At 48.4% G+C, this 16,524-nt stretch overlaps 1 protein-coding gene across 1 annotated transcript in view; it reads left to right on the top strand.

The window, feature by feature from the left end:
• The window catches only part of GATB (glutamyl-tRNA amidotransferase subunit B), a 72,901-nt gene that overhangs the window by 27,421 nt on the left and 28,956 nt on the right, over positions 1-16,524 (top strand). The window contains exons 4-5 of the mRNA XM_006111591.4: positions 12,856-13,054; positions 14,037-14,159. Coding sequence (XP_006111653.2) covers positions 12,856-13,054; positions 14,037-14,159 — 322 coding nt within the window. The remainder of the gene's footprint in view (positions 1-12,855; positions 13,055-14,036; positions 14,160-16,524) is intronic.

Below are 16,524 nucleotides of genomic sequence, written 5' to 3'. Positions count from 1 at the left end.
GCAGAGTTCAAGGATCTTATTTTTATTTTAACTAACTCACAGTTCTAACTTTACAATTGGTTTAATATGCTTTTCCCTCCATTTATTTGTTCTGTATGGTGTTGAACATAAAAGTGGCCTGTAAAGGGGAAAACGATGGATTTGCTTTCACTTTGCTCTTTTTGAATAAAAAAGACTTGAATACTTTGTCTTGCTTGTGTTTTACCAAAGAAAATTTGGAAATATCAAATCTTATATTCCCAGTTTTTATTGGAGATGTCCTTGCAGGTCCACAGAATTATAGTGGACGAAGTATGTCGACAAGAGATAGATCAGTATGTACAGCTGTTGAAACTATAATACTTTTTTTTTTTTTTGCTCCAAAGTGCATGTTCAGTCTTTTGAGACTTTTTTCTTCAGAACATAAAATACAGAATTCCATTTCCCCCCTCATTTGATGCCCTTGAAAGAAAGATATTATGGTTAATGCATAGCTAGGACTCAAGAGATCTGGGTTCAATTTCCATCTCTGCTAGAAACATCCTATTTGTCTTTGGGCAAGTTATCTCTGTGCCTCAGTTCCACATCTGTGAAATAAGCATATTGCTTATTTACCTTGCTTGCCTAGGTGTTGTGAGGGTAAAACCAGTCATATTTGTGGGGCACTGGCTCCATAAAGTAAGTTAGGTGTTTAGATGCTTAAGGAGTCTCTTGGACAGACAGGGAGTGACACTGAGACTCTCTCTTTAATCTGGTGGTGAAGGCACCCATGTGAGAGGAGGGAGACCTAGGATCCAGTCCCTTTTCTCCAATTACTATTAAATTTAATTAATTAATTAATTAATTAAACACCTGCAACAGAGGAGGTCGAGGGAGCCTCACAGAATATCCCATATCTCCGAGGTTAGAGCATTCCCTTGAGAGGCAGGAGATTCTCATTCAAATCCTATCTTTCCCTTAAGCAGAGGGAGGAATTATACTTGGGTCTCCCACATCCCAGATTAATGCTCTAACCATTAGGCTAAAAGCTGTAAAGTGGGTGCTGGTGGTAGCTGATTTTTGAATGGGACTTTATCTGGTGGGCAGCCTCTAAGCACGCCTCCCGTACTGCACCCTCCAGGAAAGTCTTCCCTGGATTCATGGATAGTGCTGGGTCCAGTAGGAGTTAGGCATTTGGATGCCTAATATTGAGGCAGCACTGAGCATACCCTGAGGCAGCAGCATAGGTGCCTAGATAACTTTACTTAGGGTACGTCTAGACTACATGCCTCTGTCGCCAGAGGCATGTAGATTAGGCTACCAGGTATAAGAAAATGAAGCGGCGATTTAAATAATCGCCACTTCATTTAAATTTACATGGATGCCACGCTGAGCCAATCAGCTGTGTGTCGGCTCAGCGCGGTAGTCTGGACGCGCGGGTGTCGACATCAAAGGCATTTGTCGACCACCCAGGTATGCCTCCTGGGATGAGGTTTACCTGGGTGGTCGACAAATGCCTTTGATGTCGACACCCGCGCGTCCAGACTACCGCGCTGAGCCGACAAACAGCTGATCGGCTCAGCGCGGCAGCTTTGTAAATTTAAATGAAGCCGCGATTATTTAAATCGCCGCTTCATTTTCCTATACCTGTTAGCCTAATCTACATGCCTCTGGCGACAGAGGCATGTAGTCTAGACGTACCCTTAGAAACCAAGTGCACCTAAGGTTAGGCGGCAATGGAACAGGGTTTGGTGGATTGCCGTGAAGCTTAAAACTGGGACTTAGGTACCTTAGTCTGGGGTTTAAGCGCCTATGTACCTTTGTAGATCTGGACCTTGTATACTGTAGTGATATTGAAGATGTATAAATGCTTAAATAGTTACCTTGGTTGTCTCTACACTCCTAGTTCTGCAATGATCAATAGTCTTCTTTATAAAAACATTAGGGCTACGTCTACACTGGCATGATTTTGCGCAAATACTTGTAATGCAAGAGTTTTTGCGTTAAAAGTATTTGTGCAAGAGAGCGTTTATACTGGTCCAGAACTCATTGTTAGAACGATGCACTTTTGCGCAAAAGGGCGCCTACATTGGTGGGCCGCTTTTGCGCAAAAGCAGAAGCCCGGAACCATTGTGAAGAGGGCAAAAGGGCAGCAGCCCTTTCCGGGGGCTCGAGCTCCTTTGAGACACATGCTTAAAGGGATCTCCTCGGACAGCCATTTCTCTCCTGCTGCATGCTATAGGACCTCTTGCAGGAACTGACAGCCTTAGCAGTTCCATTTGTGGTTGCCCTCTGCCTTTTTGGACACCACTGCCTTGTGCCTTTAGTGCCTTTGGCTGATTTTTGTAGCTCAGCTTCTTTCTTGTGCCATGGAGCTAGGAGGTGGCCATGTGCCTGCTCTGGCCCCTTCCGGCCATTTTGGAGTGCTTACAGCTGCTGCAGTCCTCGTTCAGGACCTCGAGGTGCAGGTTGCTCTGGACTCCCTCACCAGGGAGGCCATGGCGTCCCTGTGCCATCCCCACCCCAGCGTGGAGAGGCTATTGTGGAGACTGGATACCAGTACCGACTGGTGGGACTGGCTGGTTCTGGGGCAATGGGACGACTAGCAATGGCTCCAGAACTTTCGCATGCGAAAACGGACGTTCCTGGAGCTATGTGCCTGGCTCGCCCCTGCGCTCCAGAGAGCCACCACCCGGCTGCAGGCACCCATCCCGATGGACAAGAGGGTCGCCATCGCACTATGGAAGCTGGCCACCCTAGATAGCTACCGATCGGTGGCACACCAGTTCGGGGTGGGCAGATCAACTGTCGGTGCCGTCGTCATGCAGGTAAGTCCCAGGGGGCGTGGGAGGGGGGGAGAGTGCCCAGGGGCAGGCAAGACTCCAGACTGGGTCACCCAGGGGTTTGGGCCATCCCTCCCTTGCACAGGCCTGCTGGAGGGGGGGTGCCTGTGGGGTGAGGGGGCCCTGGTGCATGTGTGTGTGTGAGGACAGAGGGCATCACGAGGGTGGGGGGGGGCCCAAGGGAGCGCACACTCACCCTGCTTTATGTTCCCCTGTGTTTCTCTGAACCCTTCTGCAGGTCGTTCATGCCATCAATGACGTCTTGCTCCCAAGAGTCATCCGCCTGCGCGATGTGGAGGCTACGTTGGCCGGCTTCACTGCCCTCAGGTTCCCCAACTGCGGGAGTCCTGGATGCAACCCACATCCCCGTCCATGCCCAGGAGCATCGAGCGGCCCATTTTATAAACAGAAAGGGGTACTTCTCAATTGTACTCCAGGCCCTCATGGACCACCATGGCTGCTTCCTGGACATTTATGCGGGCTGGTCCAGCAGGGCACATGAAGCCCGCATCCTACGCAACTCCGGCCTGTTTGGCAGGCTGGAGGCGGGCACTTACTTCCCCCAGCAGGAATTTCCTGTTGGGGATGTGCCCATGCCCACATGTGTTGTGGGGGATGCGGCCTACCCCCTGCTGCCCTGGCTAATGCGGCCCTACACGAGGCGGCCGGACCACAACCGGGCCCGATTCAACGACCACCTCAACCAGGCCCGCAACCAAGTGGAGTGCACCTTTGAGCATCTGAAAGCCCAGTTCCGTTGTTTGCTCACCTGTCTGGAGATGGGTGAGCGGAATGTCCCGGAGGTAGTGGCAGCGTGCTGTGTGCTCCACAATCTCGTGGAGTGGAGGAGGGAGGCCTTCCTCCCGGCATGGATGGCAGGCGAGGGCCAGGCCTACGAACAGCCCCACACAGCTGCCATCTGCCAGGTGCACCACGATGGGATGCGCATCCAGAGACCCTGACAGACATGTTCTCCCAGGCCCCACAGTTGGGTCGCCTCTGTCTTCCTTTACATCTCCCTCCCTCCCCTTACCTCCCAATAAACAGCAACACAGTTTTTTTTTTTTAACACAAAGTTGGAACTTTTTATTTACAATGGGGAGAGGGGAGATGTAGGATGGGAGAGGGAGGAGGGTCTTAACTGGGAGGGGGGAGCTACTGCTGGGAGGGGTGGCCCCTGTCACTGCTTCTGCGGGGGTGGACCTGCACATGGGGGTGAGGCCACATTGGGACGGGCAGGAGCAGGAGGGGCCATTGCAGGAGAGGTAGGGGTAGGAGCAGGAGGGGTAGGAGGAGGAGGGGCAGGGGCAGGAGCGGCCATTGCGGGGGCAGGAAGGGCAGGAGCAGGAGAGGTCATTGCGGGAGCAGGAGGCATTGCTATGGGAGGGATGGCGGGTGCATGGGGCAAAGGCCATGCCATAATGAATGGCATGGCCAATGTGCGCAGTGAGGGTGGATATGGCATCCACCATGCGCGCACACTGGGCCTGGAAGGGGCCCCAGGCCTCCTGGCGCCACTGCAGGTCCGCCTCCACCCGGCGTGTGATGACTGCTTCCACCCGTTCAGTGGCCTGCATGTGATGCCTAAGGAGCTGGTCCCTCTGCCAGACCCATCGCCTTGGTGGTTGGGCGGCTGGGGGTGCTGCCGCTGCCGCAGGGCTGGAGGGTCCCCCGCTTCTGCTTGGTCCCGCTGCAGGGAACAGAAGAAAGGATGGGTCAGTCAGGCAGCCTGGCCACTGTCCCCACATCCCATGGCCTGCACATAGCAGTGTGGCTTGGGCCCACTCGGTTACCCCCTTTCCGCCCCGTGTTGTATGTTTGCATACAGGACCGCCCCTGGAGTAGGGTCCTCCTCCATGTATTGTAACCACCGGTCTGTGTACTGGCCTCTTAGGGGGTGGGAGGGCGCTTGTGTTGTGTTAACCTGTGGAATTCCCTGCCAGTGGAGGCTGTGAGGCTTTGGGTTAATCAATGGTGTTTGCAAGGGAGTGAGATGAATCCTCACACAGTGCCTGGGAACACATTTGGTAGATGTGGTCTGAGCTCTCAGATCCCCATCACATGGGATGTTTCCTGGACGGAACCAGGAGAGTGACTGGGGAGTGTACCATCCTTGCAGCAAAACTCAGGTGGCCCTAGGGCCAGCCCGAGCACTTCCCCCTCCTGCTAGCCCTCACACACGTAGCACAGGGACATGTGTGGCTGTAGTAGGGACTTCCTTCAGGGCCAGCCAAGGCACCGGGAGCAGGCGAGGGGCTCAGTGGGGGCCACGCTCACGGGCTGTGATGCTGCGGTTTTCCCAGGAGCAGCTGGCTGTGCCTCACAGCCAGGCATGGGACAGTGTGCCGTTTTGTGTGCTGCACCCTTGCGGTGGTGTGGGCTCTGGCCTTGGGCCCTGGCTGGTTCCAGCCGGCATCCACCCTTCCCCCTGGTCCCGCTGGATGTGTGTGAGCAGCACGGTCCCAGGCATGCCCTGCAGCTGCCTGCCACGGCCACATCCCGCTTGGTCACCAGGCTGCATGTGGTTGCACATGCTGCATACTGCTAATTCTACACAGCGTGCAGCTCACGCAGCCTGAGTGACGCGTTTTCCCCTTTCCCCCCTCTGGGCTCCTGGCTCCCTCCCCCCCCCGCCCTTGTGAGTGCAAAGTGCAACACTCACTGTTGGATCCTTCCCCAGCCTCTGAGGACGTATGGGAGACATCAGGGCTGCCGGAGGGGGCCTCTGCGTGGAGGGTCGCGGTGCTGGCCTCGTCCTCCGACCCGCTGGCAGTCTCTTCTTCCTCCCCCGCCTCGCTGGCCCTGGTGACAGGGGGTGCCTGCAGGTGTCCACAGGGACGGACTGTCCCTGGGGTGGTGCCTGGCCCAGGGTGTGGTGGAGCTGCTGGTAGTGGGGGCAGGTGTCGGCTTCTGGCCCAGACATAGCCCAGGCGCAGCTTTCACCTTAGCCCGGACTTGCTGGATGTCCCTGGTGGGAGAGCGCCTGGGCCGTGCGGTTGAAGATATCTGCATTGTGGCGACAGGAGCGGGTGTCGTGGAGGGCCTTCTCTTCCTCCCAGAGGTCCAGTAGGGCCTCCAGCTCCCCCAGGGATCAGGATGGGGCCCTCCGTTTTCTGCCCCTTGGGGCCTCCTGCGCTGGGGGTGCGGGTGGCTGTTCCCCCCCTGGAGCTGCCATCCTGCTCTGGGGGCTTTTGGGAACGGCAGGAGCCGCGTGGCACAGCTCTCAGCAGAGGCAGCAGAAAGTCTTCTGCCTTGTGGCCTCTGCAGGCTGCGTCTGCCTTTAAAGGGTCTCAGGTTACCAGGAAGTCTAGGAGCTGCCTGCAGGTATGGAGTGTCTAAGCGGCCACTAGGGCTTTTTTCCATTTAGACTGCATTTGTGCAAAATGTCTTGGCTGCCTGTCTACACTGGCCTCTTGTGCAAGAACACTTGCGCAAGAGGGCTTATTCCTGAGTGGGAGCGTCAGAGTATTTGCGCAAGAAGCACTGATTTCGTACATTACAATGTCAGTGTTCTTGCGCAAATACTCACGGCCATTGTAGACAGGCGGCAAGATTTTGTGCAAAATTTTGCCAATGTAGACACAGCCTAAGTTGACATAAGAACATAAAAACGGCCGTACTGGGTCAGACCAAAGGTCCATCTAGCCCAGTATCCTGTCTACCGACAATGGCCAGCACCAGGTGCCCCAGAGAGGGTGGACCGAAGACAGTGATCAAGCGATTTGTCTCCTGCCATCTCTCTCCAGCCTCTGACAAACAGAGGCCAAGGACACCATTTTATCCCCTGGCTAATAGCCTTTTATGGACCGAACCTCCATGAAATTATCTAGCTTCTCTTTAAACTCTGTTATAGTCCTAGCCTTCACAGCCTCCTCTGGCAAGGAGTTCCACAGGTTGACTACACGCAGTGTGAAGAAGAACTTTCTTTTATTAGTTTTAAACCTGCTACCCATTAATTTCATTTGGTGTCCTCTAGTTCTTCTATTTAGAGAACTAATAAATAACTTTTCTTTATCGGCCCTCTTTACACCACTCATGATTTTATAGACCTCTATCATATCCCCCCTCAGTCTCTCTTTTCTAAACTGAAAAGTCCCAGTCGCTTTAACCTCTCCTCATATGGGACCCGTTCCAAACCCCTAATCATTTTAGTTGCCCTTTTCTGAACCCTTTCCAAGGCCAAAATATCTTTTTTGAGGTGAGGAGACCACATCTGTACACAGTATTCAAGATGTGGGCGTACCATAGTTTTATACAGGGGCAGTAAGATATTCTGGGTCTTATTTTCTATCCCTTTCTTAATAATTCCTAGCATCCTATTTGCCTTTTTGACCGCCGCTGCACACTGTGTGGAAGTTCTCAGAGAACTGTCCACGATAACTCCAAGATCTCTTTCCTGATATGTTGTAGCCAAATTAGCCCCCATCATACTGTACGTATAGTTGGGGTTATTTTTCCCGATGTGCATTACTTTACACTTATCGACATTAAACTTCATTTGCCATTTTGTTGCCCAGTCACTCAGTTTTGGGAGATCTTTTTGAAGTTCTTCACAGTCTGCTTCTGTCTTGACTATCCTAAACAGTTTGGTATTATCTGCAAACTTTACTACCTCACTGCTTACCCCTTTCTCCAGATCATTTATGAATAAGTTGAAAAGGATTGGTCCCAGGACTGACCCTTGGGGTACACCACTAGTTACCCCTCTCCACTCTGAAAATTTACCATTTATTCCTACCCTTTGTTTCTTGTCTTTTAACCAGTTCTCAATCCAAGAAAGGACCTTCCCTCTTATCCCATGGCCATGTAATTTACACAAGAGCCTTTGGTGAGGGACCTTGTCAAAGGCTTTCTGAAAATCCAAGTATACTGTATCTACTGGATCCCCCTTGTCCGCATGTTTGTTAACCCCTTCAAAGAACTCTAACAGATTAGTAAAACAGGATTTCCCTTTACAGAAACCATGTTGACTTTTGTCCAGTAAATTATGTTCTTCTACATGCTTCACAATTTTAGTCTTTACTATTATTTCGACTAATTTTTACATGGTGGTTAAGCCACGGTGACTCTTTTTTAGGTCTCTTACTATGTTTTTTAATTTGGGATATACATTTAAGTTGGGCCTCTATTATGGTGTCTTTAAAAAGTTTCCATGCAGCTTTCAGGGATTTGGCTCTAGTCACTGTGCCTTTTAATTTCTGTTTAACTAACTTCCTCATTTTTGTGTAATTCCCCTTTTTGAAATTAAATGCCAGGGTGCTGGACTGCTGAGGTGTTCTTCCCACCACAGGAATGTTGAATGTTATTATATTATGGTCACTATTCCCAAGCGGTCCGGTAACGGTTATATCCTGGACCTGATCCTGCACTCCACTCAGGACTAAATCGAGAATTGCCTCTCCCCTTGTAGGTTCCTGCACTAGCTGCTCCAAGAAGCAGTCATTTAAGCCATTGAGATATTTTATCTCCCCTTCTCTTCCTGAGGTGACACGTATCCAGTCAATATGGGGGTAATTAAAATCCCCCATTATTATAGAGTTCTTTATTTTGGTAGCCTCTCTAATCTCCCTCAGCATTTCAATGTCAGTATCACTGTCCTGGTCAGGTGGTCGGTAATATATCTCTACTGCTAATTTCTTATTATTGGAGCATGGAATTACTATCTATAACGATTCTGTTGAACATGTTGATTCACTTACTATTTTTATTTCATTTGATTCTACATTATCTTTCACATACAGTGCCACTCCGCCACCCACCCGGCCTGCTCTATCCTTTCTATATATTTTATATCCCGGTATGATTGTGTCCCACAGATTTTTCTCATTCCACCAGGTTTCAGTGATGCCTATTATGTCAATCTTCTCATTTAATACGAGGTACTCTAGTTCACCCATCTTATTAGTCAGACTCCTAGCATTTGTGTACAAGCACTTTAGAAATTTGCCACTGGTTATTTGTCTGCCCTTCCCTGATGCATTGGATTCCTTTGTATGCGGTTGTTTGTCTGCTCTGGCCCATGGTTTGCCCTCTCCCCTCCTCTCTTTCTGACTACAGCTTAGAGAATCTCTATCAATGGATTCTCCTCTAAGAGAAATCTCCCTCCGATTTACGTGCATCTCCGCACCAATCGGCTTTCCCCCATCTCTTAGTTTAAAAACTGCTCTACGGCCTTTTTAATGATTAGTGCCAGCAGTCTGGTTCCACCCTGGTTTAGGTGGAGCCCATCCTTCCTGTATAGGCTCCCCCTCTCCCAAAAGTGACCCCCAGTTCCTAATAAATCTAAACCCATCTTCCCTACACCATCGTCTCATCCACGCATTGAGACTCTGAAGCTCCGCCTGCCTACCTGGCCCTGAGCGTGGAACTGGAAGCATTTCTGAGAATGCCACCATAGAGGTCCTGGATTTCAGTCTCTTTCCTAGCAGCCTAAATTTGGCCTCCAGGACATCTCTCTTACCCTTCCCTATGTCATTGGTACCTACATGTACCACAACCACCGGCTCCTCCCCAGCACTACACATAAGTCTGTCTAGATGCCTCGAAAGATCCGCAACCTTCGCACCAGGCAGGCAAGTGACCATACGGTTCTCCCGGTCATCACAAACCCAACTATCTATGTTTCTAACGATCGAATCACCCACTACTAACACCTGCCTCTTCCTAACTGGCGTTCCCTCCCCCTCAGAGGTATCCTCAGTGCAAGAGGATACCGCAACATCCTCTGGGAGGAGGGTCCCAACTACGGGATGGTTTCCCTCTGCTCCCATTGAATAATCTGTTCCCTTGACTCTCATCCTCCTTAAGAGCACTGGGGCTCTCAGACTGGAGGTGGGACAGTACTACAGTGTCCCGGAAAGTCTCATCAACATAGCTCTCTACCTCCTTTAGCTCCTCCAGTTCAGCCACCCTGGCCTCCAAAGCCCGAACTCAGTCTCTGAGAGCCAGGAGCTCCTTCCAACGGGTGCACACATACGCCACCCGCCCACAGGGCAGGTAATCATACATGTTACACTCGACACAATAAACAGGATAGCCCGCACTCTGCTGCTGGGCTTCTGTCTCCATTTTTCTAATGAATAAGTTTAAGTATAAACTGGGATTCTTTTTAAACCTCTGGAGTATAGATTATTTTAAGAGTTATGTTTTAAAGAAGGTCAGAAGTCACTCGTGCCCTCTAAACTCCCACAACTCCCTCTCCAAACTCTCCTGTTAGCTGTTCCTGGTCGCGCTCTCCCTGGTCGCTGAGTCACAGGCTTATATAGCTCTGGTAGCCCCTCCCCCTGACTGAGGCTCAGCCAATTAACAGAGGCTTCTAGATTTCAAACCTTTTAGAAGCTCCTTTAAACAAACAAAGCAAACAAACAAACCAAACAGACAAACACAAGCTCAGCACACTGCAAATAACTCCCCCACACACAAACACACACTCCAGACAGCCACTTACCACAAGGGTCCCGTTTTTACTCCTCTTTTACCTGGTGAATTCCCTCTCCAAACTCTCCTGTTAGCTGTTCCTGGTCGCACTTTAGGAATTTGCCACTGGTTATTTGTCTGCCCTTCCCTGATGCATTGGATTCCTTTGTATGCGGTTGTTTGTCTGCTCTGGCCCATGGTTTGCCATGGACAAGAGCTGAAGTTATAAACAAGCAGCAGAAAAAAAAGAAACAAAAGAAGCCAAGCCCAGATTTTCAAGTGGGCTTTATACATAACCAAGAAGAAGTAGAAAGAAATCACAAACCCAGTTGTTGGTCATTTTTAAACTGTAGGTGGTTCTGCATCAACATGAGAGAATGTGGAGACTTTCCTTGTGAGGATCGCTTCACCATATCCAGTCTCGTTTATAAAAACTGAACAGAAAAGAATGAAGCTAAGTAAAAATTAGTCCATCTGTTTCGAAACAGAGCATGATGGCAAGATGCACCTTTGGATAGCAGAATGTAGCCTTTGTGTTCTGCCACTATCAGTGGCTTATATTACAACATCTTCCAGTCTGGTAAGCAGGGAAATTTGGGTCAAGAAAATACCTGACACATTCTATTAGCTTTAAACACACAGTACTCTGGATCTTCTAGCAACTGGCATCTATAGTATGAGCACTGACTGTAAAATGCCCAACCTTCGCTTTGTAATAAGGCAGTCTTCTCAGGAGCCCTATAATAAGATACAGAGTTTAAGCTAATGAACTGAACGGAACAGATAAAATAAATCCTGCTCTTAGGGTCTTTTGACAATGGGATTATTGTTACTCCTGAAAATGGGGCTTCAGCTGGGAAATAGGATTCTTGTTATTTACTGTCACACACCATTTGAAACTTCTTCTTTTTTTAAAAATCACTTTAATGCGAAGCCAGAGAAGGCAAGAAAAACTATGTGGGTAAATTATAGAGAGCCTATAGAACAGAGTCAATTGTCTCATTTTTATTATAGTGCTTAAAACTAAGTTTGGCAGAATTCAGTTTTTATTTGTATCATTTTGATGGATAATATCAGTGTTTATTTTTAAGCATTTGTTTTGTTTTTATATATTTACACTTTCACAGCTGCATGAAATTATGGGAGTGTCAGACAATAGATACTTAATGACTAGCCATTGAGATTCAAAAAGCAAACACTTTATAATGGTTAAAAACACAAATTGATGACATCTCAAACCAAAATATACAAAGGAAATATCCTGAAATTAAACTCTAAGAAGTTCTCCTGCAACATTTGTCTCTTTGCCCATCTGAAATGTTTATTATCAGTGGTAGAAATGTTTTTCGTCAGTTTGTGTGCATACAATGAAATTTAGTACTGTACTTCCAAGCCTACTTAAAACTTGAATATTTCACTTTTTGCCGCTTATGTAGGCCAAGTTATATGCCCAGCTTGGCCCTTGCTGCCCCCTCTCCAGCCAGGCCCCTTTCTCCTGCTAATCATTAAAACTATTCTTCTCCAGTTTTTGTTTTGTTTTGTTTTTGTTTTCACCAGAATCAATAGGTTTCTCCAGTGTTCCCTCTAATTTTTTCCACCCCTGAGCAGAATGATTTTTGGGCAACATTATGTGCACCCTGATGTGGAGGTGATGTACGACATGTCACCTTCATATTGCTGCACATAACAAAATTCATGTGGTGGGAGTGGGACCCAAGGTGTTATGAGTGTGGGAGAGAGCTTTGGCCTGGGATGCAGGAGTGTGAGGGTTCTGGCTGAAGGTGCAGGCTGTAGGGTGGACCTGGGTTTGAGGGACTCAGGGCTAGGAATAGGGTTGGAGTGTAAGGGCTCTGGCTGGGGGTGCAGGCCCTGGGTTGGGACTAGGCATGAGAGGTTTGAGGTTTGTAGGAGGAGTTCTCCAGGTTTGGGAAGGGGCTCAGGGCTGGGCGCTGGTGTGCAGGAGGGAGTACACTGGACTTTGGTGCAGGGCCACGGATGAGAGCTTTGGGAAGAAGGAGGGTGCTCAGGGCAGGCAGAGCTTTCAAGGGAGGGCAGGGTATAGGTGCTTGGGCTTACCTCAGTGGCCTCCTGATGGAGCTGGCGAGGAGGGACCCCTTTCCCCCAGCCGTGGCATCTCTGTGCTGAGGCCAGCGGGAAGGGGCAAGTCCCTGGTAGCTTCAGGGCTTGGGGAGAGACAAGCCCCACTGCAGCTCTGAGCCCATGTGTGGGACTTAATGGACCCTCTGTGGGGCTTAATGGGAACTGCACGACCACACAGCTTATGACCAGTGTGGGAGAGCAAGGGGGCTAGCCTGATAGAGGGGCAGGGATGAAAGGGTCTAGGCAAGACCTCACTCTGGTGTCTAGACTGACTGTTACCTTGCCACAGGCCTCAGTATCACTGCTTTGTCCCTGGGTGCTGAGTGACCAAGTGGTGATTTTAGTGGAAATCAGACTTTTCTGATTTTCACCAACAGCAATAGAGCCCTGGCCAGAGTGAGAGTGACTGATATGTGGGGGGCAAGGGCCTGGCTGAGGGGTTAGAGCCAGAATTGAGCTAGTCCACTTTTGGCCAAGAATTAAAATTGCTTTTCATGTAACGTGACAATTCTGAACATAGACCTGATTCTGTATGCAGGCTGGCTATCAAATCACTCAGCAGAGACTTCCTGTGGCTGTGAATGGGAGTCTTTCATACAGCTTCTGTGTAGGGGGGAAAAAGAACCAGATGGTAACCAGGACTGTGAGGATCAAACAAATCCAGTTGGAACAAGACAGTGGAAAGAGTCTTCACGATGACACAAGGAGCCAGACTCTCATTGACTTGAACAGGGCTGGTAGGTTTGGATCACTTTCTTACCCCCTTTGCTCTTTCTCTGCATGGGCTGAATGTTTAAAACTAATCCTGGGGAAAGGGAATGGAGTCTGGTTTGTTGCTTTCAATAAACATTTTAAAACTACTGTTAAGTGTAACAAAAATCCATATCTGGCCTAATGTTCATCTTTTCTGGTCCATTTGCTGATGGCACTGACCAGTCAGAAGGCTAGTGGCTCAGTTTCTCAAATCTGGCTGTCAGCCAACTTCCAAATAAGACCTTTTAACATGTCAAGGGGTATTCACTGGGACAAAGGAGCCACTTATACTCCCGCAGCTGTAAGTGTTGTTTAAAAGGAAAGTTCGTGCAGAAGGCAGAGTGGGATGTCAGTGCTTGAGTAAGAAATAGATGGCCACTTGCCTCATAAAACTCTAAAACTTCTATTTGTACAAATCAAACGTTGACCAACAACTTCATATATTTTAATGGGTAGTTAGATACATAAATTCAGTGATGGTCAGCCTCCTCAGCTCCCTGTGAAGTTGAGGGCTGCAGGTACTCATCACTGCTGAAAAGTGAAACATTTAGTTACATATCTCACTGTGCTTACCTGTAGGCCCCATGCTTACATGTTATTCTGGAAAGTTCTCAGAAAACTGTGGTTACATTAATTTCCCTGAAGGTAGTGAGAAAATGAAATTGGAAAATCAGGTGGCCTGTTTATAAGAGCTTTCTCAGAGGAAAGGGGAATAACGTTTCCATCTGTTCCCTGTGTTATCACAAGGGGGGGGGGGGTGTCAATGTGTTTAAGTTAAAAATATTGGGGAAAACAGAAATAATCTATATGACAATTCTGCACATAGTCCCATTTTGACAGTTATTAAACATAGTTTTTCTTAAACAAACCCTAGTTCTCTCATGTGTTTAGCTTGTTGCACTTTAATATGTCAAGATCACAAGCTTGATTACTGCTGGAAATCTCATGTTTCTCTCTCTCTCTCAGGTGTTGGCCTGATGGAGGTTGTCATGGAGCCTGATATGAGCTCTGGGGAAGAGGCAGCTGCAGCAGTCAGAGAGCTTCAGCTTATTCTTCAAACACTTGGGAGCAGCCAGGCAATCATGGCAGGTAAAGCAGGGGGTAGGGTATGTTCCCTCCAGTTAGTTGTAATTTTCTGCATTTGCAGGGATAGTTTCACAGCTTCTGGTTATTTTGCTCCGTAGTTGCCTACCATTTAGCATTTTCTTAATGCTGTTTCCTTCTTTTAAAATATTTGGCACCTGTATAAGGTCATCTGTGTTTTAAGTGTCTTTATGAATCCTCCACCTTCTGCAGATTTTTATACTGCCTTCTACATCAATTTTACATTATAGACCAGGGCAGGATGAAGTAGCCAAGTGTTTTTGTTATTTCTCCTTTATTGCCCCCTCAGCTCACCCTGTATGTACTTAATTGGGGATGGGAAATGTTGCAGCAGTGATGAATAGTTGAGAGTGAAGGCTCTCCCAGCATAGTTGATTATGTAAGTTACATTTTGGATGTAAATTGATCACAAACCAAATGTTCAGCTGTGAACCCGTGTAACTCAGGGTGTGTCTAGACTACAGGGTTTTGTCGACAGAAGTGGACTTTTGTCGACAAAACTATACCTGCGTCTACACTACTGCCGAGTTCTGTTGACATAACGTCAACAGAACTTGGCAGTTTTGTCAACGGTGGAAAACCTCATTCTACGAGGACTAACACCTTTTGTCGACAGAACTCTGGCGTTATTGCATCTACACTGTCCTTTGCATCTACACTCCCATGTCAACAAAGTGGCTTGCTTTGTCAACAGAACTGGATGTAGTCTAGACGCTCTTTGTCAACAGAAGCTTTGTCGACAGTGTCTGTTGACAAAGCCTCTGTCGACAAAAGCCTGTAGTCTAGATGTACCCTCAGTGATTTAACATGAAATTCAGCCCCTGAGATAAGCAAATGCAACTCCCAGTAAGTTACATCAGAGTTTCGCCCGCTCAGCCCAAAGTGGAACATGACTCTGGGAATGTCAGGGAATGGCTCTGGCTTAATTTAAAATAGTGCATAATTTGTAGTAGTAGTTCTTGGACATTAAGCTCTTTGGGGCAGGTATCTTCCTGTGTTTAGACAGAGGGACATTGATCGTTATTCAGGCTTCTCAGCATGAGGGATGTTACATTTCAATTAATCAGCTAATCAGTCTGTAAGGGGTTGGGTGGGGTTCTCGCTATCCCAGCTGTGCCTCTGTCTTTTAAATGTAGTAAGAGCCTCTGGCTCTTACTACATTTAAAAGGCAAAGGCGCAGCTGGGAACTTCGGGCGAGTGCGGACTATTTGAATCCCACGGGGCTCTAGCTACATTTAAAAGTCAGAGGAGATGCAGTGGGGAACCTGGAGCAAGTGGGGACTCAAGCAGTCCCCCCTCACCTGGGGATCCCTGCTACACTGCTTCTGACTTTGAAATGTAGAAAGAGCCCTGTGGGGCTCCTGCTATATTCCAAAGGCAGAGGTGCTGCAGTCAGACAGGCGTAAGCATTGACTGCTTCAGTCCTCACCACGCCATTTACCACTGTGCCTCTGTCTCCCCAGCAACCCTCTCCCCCATGGAGATGGTGCTGAGGGATATGGCTTTTAAGCCAGCTCCTGCAGGCACTGGCTCCTCCTCCTCTTCCCTCTCCCCCCCTCCCCCCCCTCTGTCTCTGATACAGAGGCAGCAGGGTTGTGGGGAGCGACTAGTCAGGTAATGAGTCAACTACCCAATAAGTCTATGCTTATCGGGTAATCAACTAGTTGCTTACATACCTAATGTAGGTATGTAACATATAGAAGAATAGTGAAGTCCTGCTTTATCTTGTGCCCTCCAGCTAGCTGCTTTTTCTGAGGTAATGTCCACTTCCTCAAGATCCACTGACACTAGTTTTAGACCATTGTAACACCAGGGCTGTGTCTAGACTGCATTCCTTTTCCATAAAAGGGATGCAAATTAGACACATTGCAATTGCAAATTAAGCGGGGATTTAAATCCCCCCCGCTTCCTTTGTATAAATATGGCTGCCGCTTTTTTCTGGCTCGGAGCTTTGCCAGAAAAAAGCGTCAGTCTAGACGGGGATCTTTCGGAAAATAAAGCCTTTTCCAAAAGATCCCTTACTCCTTTTTTAAAGAGGAATAAGGGATCTTTCAGAAAAGGCTTTATTTTCCGAAAGATCCCCGTCTAGACTGGCGCTTTTTTCCGGCAAAGCTCTGAGCCATAAAAAAGCGGCAGCCATGTTTATGCAAATGAAGCGGGGTGATTTAAATCCCCGCTTCATTTGCAATTGCGATGTGTCTAATTTGCATCCCTTTTACGGAAAAGGGATGCAGTCTAGACACAGCCCAGTAGATTTACACCAGAGATAGAGGAGACTCAGGCATACAGGGGTGTCCCTCATTTTGCACACCACCTGAATGCCATATCAGCCCAAGCTGCTACTTATGTA

This window comes from Pelodiscus sinensis, chromosome 5 (genome assembly GCF_049634645.1).
Source record: "Pelodiscus sinensis isolate JC-2024 chromosome 5, ASM4963464v1, whole genome shotgun sequence".
NCBI classification, from domain to species: domain Eukaryota; kingdom Metazoa; phylum Chordata; order Testudines; family Trionychidae; genus Pelodiscus; species Pelodiscus sinensis.
The sequence above is the reverse complement of the archived record's forward strand: the minus strand, read 5'-3'. Positions and strand labels throughout refer to the sequence as shown.